Below are 14,280 nucleotides of genomic sequence, written 5' to 3'. Positions count from 1 at the left end.
ATCTATTGGCATCTTTGAAGATATTTTAAATGGTAGGCAAGAAGATTCTGCAGCATTGCAGTTATTTGCTTACACAGTGCAGTGTGGCAATGTAGTGTTGAAGTAGTGTTTCCCAGTTAAGAATGGGAATTCGTAGAAGCCTCCACACAAATGTGTATTTAACGTTCCTACACTGTAATCACAGTGTAAGATTTTCAGTTCTAAAATTCCCCCCCCTCCTCTTCTGTGAATTGTCAAGGGAACAAGTGTTTAATGGGCTACAGCTGCTTAGGAGTGAGAATGGAGGAAAACATACATGGTGACTGAGTTTGTCCTTGTGTAGTGTGTATACTTTGTGTGTGGGAAGTTTCATTGTTCCGAATATATGCTGAACATGTATATAACCATTGTAAATGCTTACAGAAGAGGATGTTATTCTGGGCTAGCTATGTTGGCATGTTTAATTTCTCTAGACCTAATAGGAATACCAACGATCAGTCTATTCAGTGGTCTGATACTTAGCTTAAGTATGTTACTGTTTGATAAGGAAATGTCGTCTTGGTAAAAGAACATTAGCAGATTTATATTAAACGGTGAAGGTACTCTGTTTATTTCAGAAGCCCTGATCCTTCTGAAGGATTACAAGTAAGAGACAATGTGAGATAGCGTGCACTTAACAAGATAGATAAATGTAGTTCTTTTTTTTCAAATACTGGGAGGGAAGGAATAAGTACCTCTTAATTCTGGTTGTCAATGCCTTCTACTTTCAGAGTCAGGTGATGTGATTTTAAAAATATATATTAATATGCTTTTTCACATGCTTTTAAATCATGATTGGCTGTATGTTAGGCTTGCAGAGTCTGGTTGCAATCTGGTTGGATGCCATTAAGTGTCAAGTAAAATATGCCAGAGGCTTTGAATGAGGAAAACTGGCATTTAAGTTATGGCATCTGTATTTTATCTCACAAATAAACTTGTAAAACACAGTGTGCTTCTCTTGTTGCAATGTGGATGAATTTGCAAGACAGTCTTGAGCAGACAAGAGACAGAAGGGTTCTGTGTATGAATGACCTTACATCAAAAAACAAAGTAAGTGCTCAAATACAGAGGTCCCAGATTAATTCACTGTATTTGCAGCTGCTACCATTTGAAAGGACTGACTTCTGAAACTTTTTCTGAGTGTCTTAGAAATCCTGGATTTTATGTTAAGTAAGAAACCCAGGATTAAAACACATGATCTCAAGCTCTCTAGCTCGACGAAATAGCTTGGTTACTAAAATATAACTTAGTTGAGTAAAAACACAAGTTGTTCGTAGTAGATACATAAAACAAAGAAAATGAGCCTTGCATATTTATATTGTATAATTTTTTTTCAGTGTTTCACCCATTAACGTATGAAGGAGGAGTGGATTTAAACAGGTAATTAACAAGAATCTGAATGTGTTTGTTAAAGTAGTTAGCTACATTTGCCAGTATCCCGTCAGCTTCTCTGCTGTCTGTAAGAATGCTCTGCATGTGAATGGTGTAGCTCTTCCATTTTAGACTCCCAAATACATAGTGAACTGATACTGGGTTGTCATTTTTAACAAATGTTGAAAGATTGTAACTTGAATGATTCTTCAGTCCGACTTCTGTGAAATTTTATTATTATTAAAATAGTGGAGCTGTCATATGGATGTGTGTTGCATCTGTGGTAAATCTGTTCTGTAAGAATTTGTGATTGCTGATAGTGCCATAGTAACTGTATGTGCAGATCCATGCTTCCAGGGAAGAAACAAACAACTTGCACTAATTAAATACCTTGTTCCTCTGAAGTATTTTGGACCCTAATGAAAAAGTAGCTCTGCTGACACAAATCTTGGAGTTTGGACAGACGCCAAAACAGTTGTTTACGATTCCTCATCCCCAACGGATATTATCGAAAAGCTCCTCTCGAACATCTTTTCACAGTGTTTCCATAACTGAGTCTCCAGGTAAGTGTATAACAGATAAACTGACGATGTAACTGATTTGGAGTTCTGTATCTTTTTCCCACAGGACCTCATTACATAACTCTCTTGGCCACTTGCCCTTTAAGCAAACTCAAAATAAATACATGATCTAACTGTTAGAGGAAAGACTGACAATATCAGTTTCAAATTTGAAAATACATGCATTGTCCTGGAGCTCTGGTCCTGCATCTGGGACTGTTCAATCTTTGCTTTTGAAGCTGTGGGAAGGCTATCTTCCCTGGCCTTTCATGGCACTTCAGAATCAAACTGACATGACAGCAACTTCTTTGACTATCTCTGCAGGCACTCTAAATGACATAAAGATTTGTTCAGTTTTTGAACAGGGATGTCTTTAGCGTGTTTGATTGGCTTGATCTAAGTGAACCCTTAGAACTTAATTTGAGCATCTGGATATGATTGTGTAGTTTTTTTTGTTTGTTTGTTTGTTTTTGTTTTTTGTTGTTGTTGTTTTTTCCCACCCTACCATGACTTGAATGAAAATCTGTAAAGAAATTACTTTGTTCCTACAGTAAGTATGGAAGAAAATGTTGGTTGAATAACTTCAAGAAAAGGATGTGTAAGGCCAACACAGGCTTCTGTTCATGTGAAACTTTGCCCATTTTTCTGAAATTAAGATGTTATTGCCCTCATCATATGAATAGTGGTCTACTGTAAACTGGACTGGATCTTCAGCCCAGGTATTACATGGAAAGACTTCTCTCAGTTGGTTGTCCTTGATTCACTTACCTTTTGATGGCTTTCATTTTTAAGCAGAGAAGTAAAGTTGGTTACTACTTACCATTGCAAACTGAAGCATCCAAATGGCTTTGGAAGTTGTATATGGTTGTAATAATGGTCATGCCTGTTGAATATTTACGGTGGTAGACTACCTAATTCTTGATGGATTTGGCCTTTTTACAGCAATGAATATTTAATTAGTCTCAATTCCTTTGCATTTTTTATCTCTTAACTTTCAGAAGACTACAGTGAAATAGATTTGTAACATTCCTAACTGAGTGAAATAAGTTAATAAAAGCACGTGCTGTTTTGTAGCAGTAGGTGACTTTCCTGGTACTTTTCCATTTCGAAAGCTCTTGGCATCTCAAAGGAACACCACAACATCTCTGCAGAAAGTGTTCAGGGTTCTTTTTTCCCTCTGTTTTGGAAATGTATTATACAAAGTCTCTGACTTAAAAGCCATAGTTCGGGGGGGAAGGGGAGCAGGACAACAACATATTTTTTTAATGTAGCCCTATGCATTCAGGAAAAGGTTTGGAAAAAAAGTTACCTGATCACTGTCTACAGTAGACAGAAATTTGTATTCCTGAAATTCTGCATGATTTCTGGACTTTCATATTTATGTTTGCAACTTCAACTACCTAGCTCTTTGAAATTCATCTTTTTGACTTCTGTTTGTGATGAAACTCTTACTGTGGCATTTTATTGCAGTTTCTCTGAATGAAGAATCATTTGAAGATTTGACAGAAGAAAGTATAACACTTGCTTGGAATAATATTGCCAAACTAAAATTAGATGAGCAATATAAAATTCACAAAGAGTAGGTACTACTCTCTGCCTTTCGGTCGCAATTGTTCTATTTAACTGGGGGATAAGGGGCATCCATGTATCAATCTGAATGATGGGTTAGGGCTTATGGTCAGTTGGTTGTTGTTGTTGTTTTGTTTTGTTTTTTTTGAGACATCTGATTGATTTGGCTACAAAAGATGAATTTGATTATATGATTGGTTATCAGTCTAGAAAAGGTATTTGTCAGCTTAATTTTATTCTTTATACAGATCTACAGCCAAGTTCGTTATCATTTTAGTATCTGAAGCAGGTATTGATTACTTTTCTCCAAACTTGTCATAGCAGCAGCTAGATAAATACTTCCATTTTTTTGTGTATTTGTAAGCCAAGGAGCACCTAACTTCTTTTCGTAGCATTTGATTTGAAAGTTTAAGTCAATTAAAAGATCAGTTGCTGCACACCTGGAGCTGCTCCTGTGTGAGCAGTCTGACAAGTCTCTAGTCATAGGTTGTCAGGTAATCCAAGTACCATACTAATGTTCTGATGGATTCAGAGGGAGCCATGAGCCAACAGTACAGTTTCAGGTGAACTTTGAAAACAGCTAACAATGAACAAGAGCAAACGTATTTTCAAGAACAAGTTTTCCTTTGGCCCCATCCCTTTTCCTAGTGGCTAAACTAGTAGGAGGATGTCTTACTGACTGGACCTTCTTTGTGATTATAACCTAATCTAGAAAAGGGGTAATTCCTTGTCCAGAAAACAAGGCAGTATTTGTAATGAGAAAGGTCCCTAGTTACCAGGTTGTTAGGGGTTAAGAAAATCCTAATCCTGAAAATAAATTTTAATTTTAGCTTCTAAACGTTTTTTTTTTTTTTTTTTTTTTTCAAAAATACTGAGTTAAAAAATAGAAGCAGAACTGTATAAGAGTTTTGGCAGTACAGAATGCTCTGTGCTTCCTAACAGCTAACTCATCGACTTAAGTCGGTTGATGGGTAAATATGTAGACTATAGTGACTCTGCCAGTATCAAATTCAAGGAGAAAAAAATGTATGAATTCCAAATCCCCATACTTCATGTATATATTCAGTATCTGCTTGTAGGCAGATTCCAAACTCTCTTTTTGTAGCTAATGCCAAATGTGAAATCATTAATCCTTTCACATGGGCATGTCCTTTCTGGTGAGGATGAAGTTCTTGCAGAACAATATGGGGGACCAGTACTGGTGTTTCACATATAGCAAGGTATATTTTTGTATATAGGCATGTAACACGCTGCTGTAGTGGTTTTAATCTCCTTAAATGTCTTAACTCTTACAGAGAAGAAATAACAAATTTCAGCTATAGTCAATTGGCGGTTAAGTTTTAAAACCTATGAAATCACCTATAAGTTTACTTGTATTAAACAGGGCAATTACTGGAATAGCAGTCACAAGCAATGGGTCTTCTGTTTTCACTACATCCCAAGGTGAGTATTATTGCAGAGGTATTTACTAGAACCTGCAGTGTAAATACTTCAGTAATACAGCATGAATCTTGCAAATATAGTTAAGATTGAATCCCTTGTGTATCTTCAGTAAGAGAAAAATAAAGGCAACATTATATGGGATTTTTCCAGAATCATTGAGTTCTGTTGTTGGTTTTTTTTTTTACAGTCTTTAAAGTAGCTTTGCCCTAATGTGCCAGATGCAAGATTCTTGTTTTTTTTCAATTCATGCTCAATTACTTCTTATGAATACTGAAACATATCAAGCAATATGTAAAGGCTTCTTCTGTTTGCTCCTGGATTGTCACATTTGCAAGTCACTTATTACAGAAATTAATGAAGTGAAATATATATATTCCTTGTAAATAAAAAGCTTAAGTGCATGTATTTTTAAAGTTTTAGGTCTTTAATTCAAGGATTTCAATATTGTCTATATCTAGGCTTGAGAAGTTGGTAATTTCTCACTTTAGATTCTCAAGTTCAAAGACTTGAACATACATCCTTTTTATAAGAAAATATTTGAATATTCAAACAGGAGCAAAATTACTCGCTTTTATAATATAAAACAGCCCTTTTATCTTTTGTCTGTGTTGTCCATTATCCTTAGATTCAACTTTGAAGATGTTTTCCAAAGAATCAAAAACACTCCAAAGAAGTGTGTCCTTTTCAAACATGGTAAGTTTCTGTCAAAATAAAAAGGACATCATTAAGAATCTTCTGAAAGCTACTCACAGAAACCTCTTAGCATACCTCAGTGCTTTTTTTTTTTTTTTTCCTTCCCCTGCCTGCCTCCTCACTTCTAATGTGTGTGAATAATTTAGTAGAGTGAATTGAGATTCCCTGTCAGGCCTCCAGGGAGAGAAGAGAGCACCTTCTATGAACACAGGAAGGGTGCATTAAAGGCTTGCACTCTACATCTGTGTTAGTGCTGTTCTGAGTTGCTCTGCTGTCCAGGGGGGGGATTGTGGTAGACAAATATACTCTGGCACAGGCAGAGGTTGACTTCCTGAACAACCTTGAACTGCCACTCAGTATAAGAACAGATTCACAAAGCTTAAATGCCACCCATGTTTGCATACCCACCATTGCTGTACTGCTCCAAAGTGTTTGTGAGTCAGTCAGCAGAGAAAAGCCGAGGACAAGAAGTGGAATCCATGCTGTGTGAACTCGAGGTATCCTTTCTTCATGAGCAGTGATCTCAGTAACCTCTGAACATTTTTCCTGTGCTTCTAAACAAGAAGTTGGAAGGGATTTCTCTACTTGATTTTTACTTGATTTTCTGTGTTTGAGCACTGTAGCCAGAGTTGGGTCATTGAGATTCCCTCTCTACTGTCATGTTCTAAGCGATTTATCAAGACAAGATACTAGCATGCATTAGCCCTCCTCTGTACCCTCATCTCTATGGAGGGGGAGAAAGCCAAATATGTTGCCCAGCTAGAAGACACAGTTATGCTCTAGCAGGTCCCCAAACAAATTTTAGGATCAAGACCCTGGTTGGTGCCTTCTGTGGCACACACTAGCAAGAGAAATTATATATAAGAATTCTTAATGCTTTAACCAAGGCAAACTTAGAAATGCCACTTCTTGACACTATAGAAAGGGAGCTCTTTGCTGAATCCTAGTCCAAAAGTTAATTTCTCATGAGGAGGCCATGTACACTCTTGCATTCTTCCCTCTCCACCACCCCTTGTATAGTTTCAGTGCGAATCTGTTGCAGCAAGGCCAGAAGCAATAGTCTTTTAACACTCCATCTGCCTGTTTTTTTAGAACAGTATATTGTTCATGTTTTAGATTATACTAGTAGAAGCACTGAACTGATTCTTTCTTCTGCTTCCATTAATGGCAATGTAACTGAGCACCTGTCTGTAAAGAATGTTTCTTGCTGAGAATAATAGAAATTAGGTATCTGTTGTTTAAAAGAGCTGAGCAGGTAAGTTTCTGTCTTGGAGAACAAACATCAAAAGAAATCTGTTTTTGATTTCTTCTTGCATCTAGAATTGACAGTAGCTTGCAAGATGAAAAGCTGACCCAGTTTCTCCTGAGTGTGGAATCACATCCAATGTACTTGGAACAACAGCATTTTGAAAAAGGAGATTCATCGGTTCTACATGTGTTTCTGACCTTTAGGGTTAACTTTCTATTTACCTGACATTCAGTGTTCTTGCTTTAAAGGATGGTCAGTGTCCAACTTATAAGGTTTTTCTTAAGTAATGTTAAGTAATGTAACACCTGTTTTGTTGTTTCTTTTTAAGAAAGAAGTTAACATGCTTCTGGAGAACAAGAAGCATTGTAATGTACTTGTCTTTAACTCAGGGTAAAAAATACAACATTGTTTTCTTTCTCCTTTTTCCTGCAGGCCTTGTCATCTTGTCTAATCTTACCAGGAGATACCACTGTCATAAGTTCTTCATGGGACAATCATATGTGTGTATTTACTTCCTAGTGACTATTGAATTACATTGAGTACCTTGGTAATTATATTTATGGTTATAGATACAGAAGTTCACTGTTAACATGCAGCATCTATATTTCTATGCTTTTTTTCAATGGATTCATGTTAGAAACTGTAGGAGCAAAGTTATTCTAATCAATTCTGAGAAAACTGTTTAAGTTTTTGAAGATATAATGCTTTTATAACCTCTTCCTACTAGATATTTTTATTCAATTGCATTTGGAAGACGTCAAGACATCTTAATGGGACATGATGATGCTGTCAGTAAGATTTGTTGGCGTGATGGGCGTTTATATTCTGCGTCTTGGGATTCCACTGTGAAGGTTTGTATACAAATTCCTAATATTTCAATAACTACTTATTGCTAACCCTTTATTATGCAGCCAGACAAATAAATTAGAGTGGATGCACCTGTTGTAGTAGAATAAATACTTATTCTAGAAATAAACTTACTGTAATACAAGCTCATTAGCTTTACCTCAGCTGTGTTTCAAAGCTGAAGTGCTACTTTAAAGGGACTTCATTCTAATTTACTATAAATTTGCTCCTTTGGGGGTGAACTGCTTTTGTTGAAGGAATGTGAGTGTTTTGTGACCTTGACTGACAATTGTTTGCTGACTGGAATAGGCTTCTAAAGTGTTTAATAGTTCTGTGGCTTATTTCTTCAGCCAGGAACTTACTAATCAAAAGAGCATGCCTACAGTTAGATTGAAAGATAATTTAAAATTAAAAGTTACAGAAACGGGGAAAAAAAAATCCCAAAGCCTTCTGTAAATGGCTTTTGGTAAGTATACATTCAGTGCAGTGATACACAATCACTTAGGTAGGCTTCTGTAACCTAGTTGGAGTTGTAATGATCAAGTTTAATATGTTGCTCTGCTTAGTGTAAATGACTTGTGGTACAAGTTGTTGTTGCTGTATTGTGCCATGCAGACAAGGCCCACAGTTACACAAGCAGCCCTTTTAATATGAGAATTCAGTAATGGAGAAATTCATTCAGAGTTTTACTAATGCTATCTTGAGCAAACTGAAATGTCTGTGTTACAGGTGTGGCACTGTGTTCCTGGAGAGACATTGAGCAATAAGAAACACCACTTTGAACTCCTTGCAGAGTTAGAACACGATGTTAGTGTAAGTACGCAGATAGAGATACAGTATCTGAGAATTTGAAAACTAGTTGCTCATTAAAACGAAAAGTCAATGTGTTAAAGCACGAGGACGGTCTAGGGGATTGTTTTGTTTAGCTGTGTGTTTTTTAGCTTGTTGTTGTTGTTAGTTTGGTTTACTGCTTTGTTGTTTTTTTTTTTATTATTATTATTATTGTTTTTGTTTCTTTGTTTTAATCTGAGATGAGTGTCCTGCTGTACAATGTCCCCTGCTTTTTTGGATGAAAGGTCCAGTCTTGGGGACTGAAGCAACAGTGTGAATAGTTTTGTTTTGTGTAATGTGCACTTTTACATAGAGCATCTGGTATTGCTCTAGGATATTTAAGTATTGTAAACCCACTTGATTGTTAGTGTTTTCTTTTCTTGTTGTTTTGTTTTTTTAACAGGGCATAAAATAAGCAAGTATTGAAGCAGTGTTGATAACATTTAAGAATAGTACCCAAGAGTATTGGAAGCAACTGAAGTTCTTTAGGAATAAAGGAGAATAAATATTACCCGTAAGGGTAAAGTCCTGCATTTAGGTGGAGGCTATGGGTACAAGGAGTCTGAAATATCAATTTGCATTTCTTACTCTGTGAAGAAAAAGTATTTTAAAATATCATTAAAGGGACCTATTTTTCACTTTTTCTAGGTAATAATTATACTTAATTAAGGATGTTGTAGAATTAAATGTAAAAGCTTTTGTAAATAAAATGGCATCTTAAGATTTTTTGTGTGTGTGTTTAAAACCTGTCTCAAGATGGCTTACATGAAAGAACAGGAAAATCATGGGATTTTCAACTTCCTAGGTAAATACAATCGACCTTAATGCTGCAAATACCGTACTGGCATCTGGAACCAAAGAGGGTACCATTAGTATTTGGGATGTTACTACAGCAACAATGTTGCACCAGTTGCCATGTCATTCTGGGACTGTGTTTGATGCTGCTTTTAGTCCCGGTATGTTGGATTTTGTTTTTTTAATGTGCACTGTTGGGAATTTCAAAGGGAATCTTATTCCTGATTTCATGTAATACACTCTTGTTATTGAAATTACTAATCTAATGGGAATGGTGGAAAGTGTCCCTGCACATGGCAGGAGGATTGGAACTAGATGATCTTTATGGTCCCTTCCAACCCAAACCATTCTGTGATTCTCTACTATAAAGAATTTATTAAGTCTACACCAGCCTGTACTAGACTGTAATCCAGTGGTCTAGACTCTAGACCAATGTTTATCATTGCATGCTTGAAGATAATTTACAGTAAATTTTGTATAAAAAAGTAGGTCAGGCCTGTCACAGCAAACGTGGTACTGTAGACTTCTTTGATAATTGGAGCTGCATGTTTAAACATGCTCTTTTTTGTTGTGTTTTTTGTTTTGCTTGCTCTTTTGCACAGACAGCAGACATCTACTCAGTGCAGGAGAAGACTGTTGTTTTAAAGTGATTGACGTGCAGACTGGAATGCTCATATCTTCTGTAACTGCTGACGAGCCACAGAGGTAATCCTGAGAACACAGAGATTATGAAGCTGCATGGCCAGCTTAGTTAACTGTGGAGATGCTTGATGGTTGGCAATAGCAGAATGGAAAGGGTAGTAATACTGAAGATTGTCTTACTGAATTCAATTAAATACTTAATTTGCACTTATGTGCAAAGGCTGACATTCTAGTAAGTTGTGTGCATTATGGTCAAGCTTTCCAAACTGGAATGAAAACAAATAGCTATCTAAGCAAATAACTCCTACTTTTTCAGCACCATTTTCTTCAGTTATTACCCTGAAAGTCATCTTTGCACTTCAGAAACATGAAGTGATGGAAGTGAAAGTGGTGGTTCACGAGAGCACTTGGGTGTACCATACATGTGTACAACTGACTGGGTCCTCTTGTGCTGTAGGAATACACTTCATCCCTCTGGCAGGGAAAGAAGCTGGGTCTAGGGCAGTCAGTAAAGAAAGTTTGGGTCATGACCCTTTAAATTGAATGTGGAATAACCTTTCCAGAAAGACCTTTAAATAGTAAATTTCCTTCAGTTTCATACCTCAGTTTTCAATTATCTTTGGCTTTGTTTGGAATTGTTCAGCTGTTTTTGTATAAAAGCTTAAAGTGAACTGATTACAGTTACCTTTGCAGGTGTTTCAAATGGGATGGAAATACCATCTTATCAGGAAGTCAGTCTGGTGAATTACTGATTTGGGACCTTCTTGGTGGAAAAGTTACTGAAAGAATCAGAGGACATACAGGTATACCTGAACTATTCTTGTTCTCAAATTGAATGGAAGTTTCCAGTTTTCTGTCTGTGTTGATATTGACAAGTTTGAGAGTCATCTGCTCTGCTTTTGAGTGGTTCCTGATGTTACCTGGAGCACCAGAACACCAGAAGGAGGTACACAGAGCCTCCTAGGAAATGTAAAAGCAGTGGAATGGTACTGCTCTTTGCAAGACTGAACAGAATAGATGAGTTGGGATTTTCTAATTCATATAGCATCAAAAATATCACATTTTCTTGTACTTCACAGTACTATTAAAGTATAGTGTAGACTACTTTATATTAAAGTCTGTCCAGACTGTAAATCTAACAATTAAGTAAAGTTTACTAAAGAAATTTATTTTGGTTAGAGATTTACAAACATCTTACATGTATGTGCGTAGTCTTCAATACATGAGAAACCCAAATGCATGAAGGAGGAATAACTATCTCAGTTTTATTCAGTTTGCTTTTAAGGCTGCTTTCATGAAGTTATTTCAATCTTCCATTCTGTAAACTTATATTCTGGAACTTGAGCTATATTAACATCAAGCTGCAGCTAGAGAATCTTTAAATTGGGCCTCTAAGTATATGCTATAAGGTGCTATGTACTTTTAATATGACAAATTTAGATGATGTAGGAAAAAAAATCTTTCTGGAGAAGCTTCTCCCCTTATCCCAATGCATCCTTTTGCCACCGTGTTGTCTGCATTGTACACTGGAACTTACATTCCATTTCCAATTCCAAAAATCAGCTGAGGCAGTATAGCATGAGATTATTACTGTGAATAAAAACAGCCACCTTGCAGCCTAATCTTCTTTGCATTACATTCACACTATAGAAGTTTATTGTACATAGACACTAAGTATATAGCGATGCACTAAGTATACACTGACCCTAAACTATATTTAAAACGTATGTTCTGTTCTCATGAGTACTACTTGTATTCTAAATTATTTTTTTTCCCCAGGTGGTGTAATGTCTATGTGGATGAATGAACAATGTAACAGTGTTATTACAGGAGGGGAAGACAAACAAATCATGTTCTGGAAACTGCAATACTAAGTGCCTTTCCCTCCAGACATTTAAACGAACTCTTTATTTTTAAACCAAACCTTTTAAAGGAACTTAACTGTGTGCAATGATGGCTGCTGAAGTTCAACCAGATAGGAAGCTCTGTTCAACTACAACTTTCTAGATTTTGGTGACTTCACTGAGAGCTCTTAACTTCCACAGTGTATGCATTTATTTTTCATGGACTATCATTGAAAGTGCTTGTCTAAAGTGATATGAGATTACATTAAAGACCTATTTTTCTGTAATTAAAGATCTCTTAACTGGCAGTCATTGTTTGATTTACATAGACTGCATCATGGCGTGTTGTCTGAACTGGTTTAAAAGAAGAATCTTTTGCATTCAAGTCTTTAAAGGATGCTTGCACCTCTATCTTGTGTCTCATGACATAATGTATGTACCTCGTGCAGGAAACCTCTTCCTAGTGAAGATGCATACAAGGGTAAATACTACTTTCACCACTTACTGCTAAGGCAGCCGTTGGGCTGAGCAGTGGTCAGTCTAGTGCTATCTAGTTTCCAACTGTCATTACCTGCAAAGGCACAAAGAAGAATAAGAACACATTCTATATTGTTTTTTCCTATTATTAAAAAGAAAAGGGGGGGAAGGATACACCTAAAATCACACCCTATTGTAGTAGCCTGAAAGGAAGCAAAGCGTAAAACTGGTCCCCTTACAGAAGTAATACATACACACGGTGATATAAATCTTCCCTAATAATTGGGTTTTATTACTACTGCCTTCATTTCTGTTACTATCCTTCTCTTATTCATCTTCACCTTTTTCATAGGCTGTTTGGTGTTCTCAGCTTCTTTCAACTCAAATAGCCTTTGGGAGGGAATTTTAATACAACTTTCCACTAGAGATGCAACTTCTGGATTTATCTGATCCATTTCTGTCTTAACCCAGGGTCACAGTGGTGTTGTACTGGGCTTATTTTCCCTGTAGGCCTTAAGAATCTATTTCCCTGCAGGGAACTATTGTAAGGGTAAAGACTTCAGGTAATAGACTTTAAGTGGCATACTTAAGAAATAGTCACCTGCAGCTGTGATATTGCATCAGTGTGACCCATGATTATTATTTCTCTGATGGTATCCTCTATTGCTAATGCTAAGAAGCTCTGCCACAGTGTCCAGGACAAGCATTCCTCTAAATTACACTGTCAGTCCTTTCAGTCTCAGGACATAGTGCCTTAGTTTTGAAACATAACATCTTTATCAGGAGACAGCTGTTTCTTTAGCATTGTAAAATAACTCTTCTAGGGTTAGTGGTAGTGTTTATTTATTTATTTTTCCATTTTTTAAATGGGGTTTAAATCTTCTTTTCAGTGTTTTAATGGTATAGTGTTAAAGCAAACCTTTATTTCATTTATGCTATTCATTTGGCTTAACTGAATTTTATGCAATCAATTATTGTGTGGTGAAGGCACATGTAACAAAACTAAACCATATCACGCATTTTCTGTTACCAGGCTCCATCTTGCAGCAGAATGGTTGGTGTTTACTCTGTTTCTTTGCCTTTCATTTTATTTATTTCCCACATAGAGCTGTACATAGTCAAAAAAGACATCAAATTCTACAAGTGCCTGGAGAGGTCTCAAGTGCATTTTGCAGCATGTTAAAAGCTTTAATTGTGCCTGTCATTGTTCATTTACCTTCACCCTACTGTATTTCTTCCCTGGCCCTAAAGGTTTGATTTTCTGCATATAATACTACATTTAAAATTCACACTGCACTTCATTTTATATTTTAGCAGGAACCAAGTAAAAGGTACCAAGCTGCAATTTTTCAGCTTGAATTGTACTCTGTGCTTGAAAAAGCAAGGGCTACCTTTCCCTTTATACACCTTTTTTCATGTTGTCTTATTCAAGTTTCAGACAGGCATGCTCCTTTCACACTAGAGGGCCTTCTATGCAGCATAATTTTTTTTGCTCGTCTGTGTTTGTTCCTCCTTTTTTTTAACTGTTTATATATTGATAGATAAGCATAACCTACCCACTTAGTAGGGAATTGGAGGGATTTAGTCAGTGAAAGGCTGGTCAAGTTGGTATTTAAGCAAACCTTTTAAAACCTGTAAATAAGGGGTTTTAAAGCTTGAAGGGGTATAGAATTGTCCCCTGCTAAATAGTCTGCTCCTAAGGAGAAGTTGGTTAGAGACAGAGCCCATACATTCTTTGGGCTACAGGGGTTTCGTAGCTAAGTAAGATACTGTGCTAGAGTTCCTTAAGGCTACTGCTACAGGTCACAGGTTCAACACCCACGCTTCTGAGCCATACCAAGGCTGCATGAAGTCACCAGTTACTGCCAGTAAGTGCTTGCCCCACTAGTTTTAGAGACAATCCAATTAGTGGCTCCCAGGAAGAACCTGATCACTGCAACCT

At 36.6% G+C, this 14,280-nt stretch overlaps 1 protein-coding gene across 2 annotated transcripts in view; it reads left to right on the top strand.

Moving 5' to 3' along the window:
- NSMAF (neutral sphingomyelinase activation associated factor) overlaps window positions 1–12,169 on the top strand; it is a 37,475-nt gene extending 25,306 nt beyond the window's left edge. For both annotated transcript variants that reach the window (XM_035316287.1, XM_035316288.1), the window contains exons 20-31: window positions 1,356–1,398; window positions 1,795–1,952; window positions 3,420–3,528; window positions 4,903–4,961; window positions 5,587–5,654; window positions 7,336–7,403; window positions 7,631–7,754; window positions 8,479–8,562; window positions 9,386–9,536; window positions 9,978–10,080; window positions 10,711–10,820; window positions 11,797–12,169. In XM_035316287.1, the coding sequence (XP_035172178.1) occupies window positions 1,356–1,398; window positions 1,795–1,952; window positions 3,420–3,528; window positions 4,903–4,961; window positions 5,587–5,654; window positions 7,336–7,403; window positions 7,631–7,754; window positions 8,479–8,562; window positions 9,386–9,536; window positions 9,978–10,080; window positions 10,711–10,820; window positions 11,797–11,891 (1,172 nt within the window). In that variant the 3' untranslated portion in view covers window positions 11,892–12,169. The remainder of the gene's footprint in view (window positions 1–1,355; window positions 1,399–1,794; window positions 1,953–3,419; window positions 3,529–4,902; window positions 4,962–5,586; window positions 5,655–7,335; window positions 7,404–7,630; window positions 7,755–8,478; window positions 8,563–9,385; window positions 9,537–9,977; window positions 10,081–10,710; window positions 10,821–11,796) is intronic.
- Window positions 12,170–14,280: the final 2,111 nt, after the last annotated feature.

The sequence above is a fragment of the Oxyura jamaicensis genome, chromosome 2 (assembly GCF_011077185.1).
Source record: "Oxyura jamaicensis isolate SHBP4307 breed ruddy duck chromosome 2, BPBGC_Ojam_1.0, whole genome shotgun sequence".
NCBI lineage: Eukaryota > Metazoa > Chordata > Aves > Anseriformes > Anatidae > Oxyura > Oxyura jamaicensis.
Note: the sequence above shows the minus strand (reverse complement) of the source record. Positions and strands in the feature narration are given on the sequence as shown.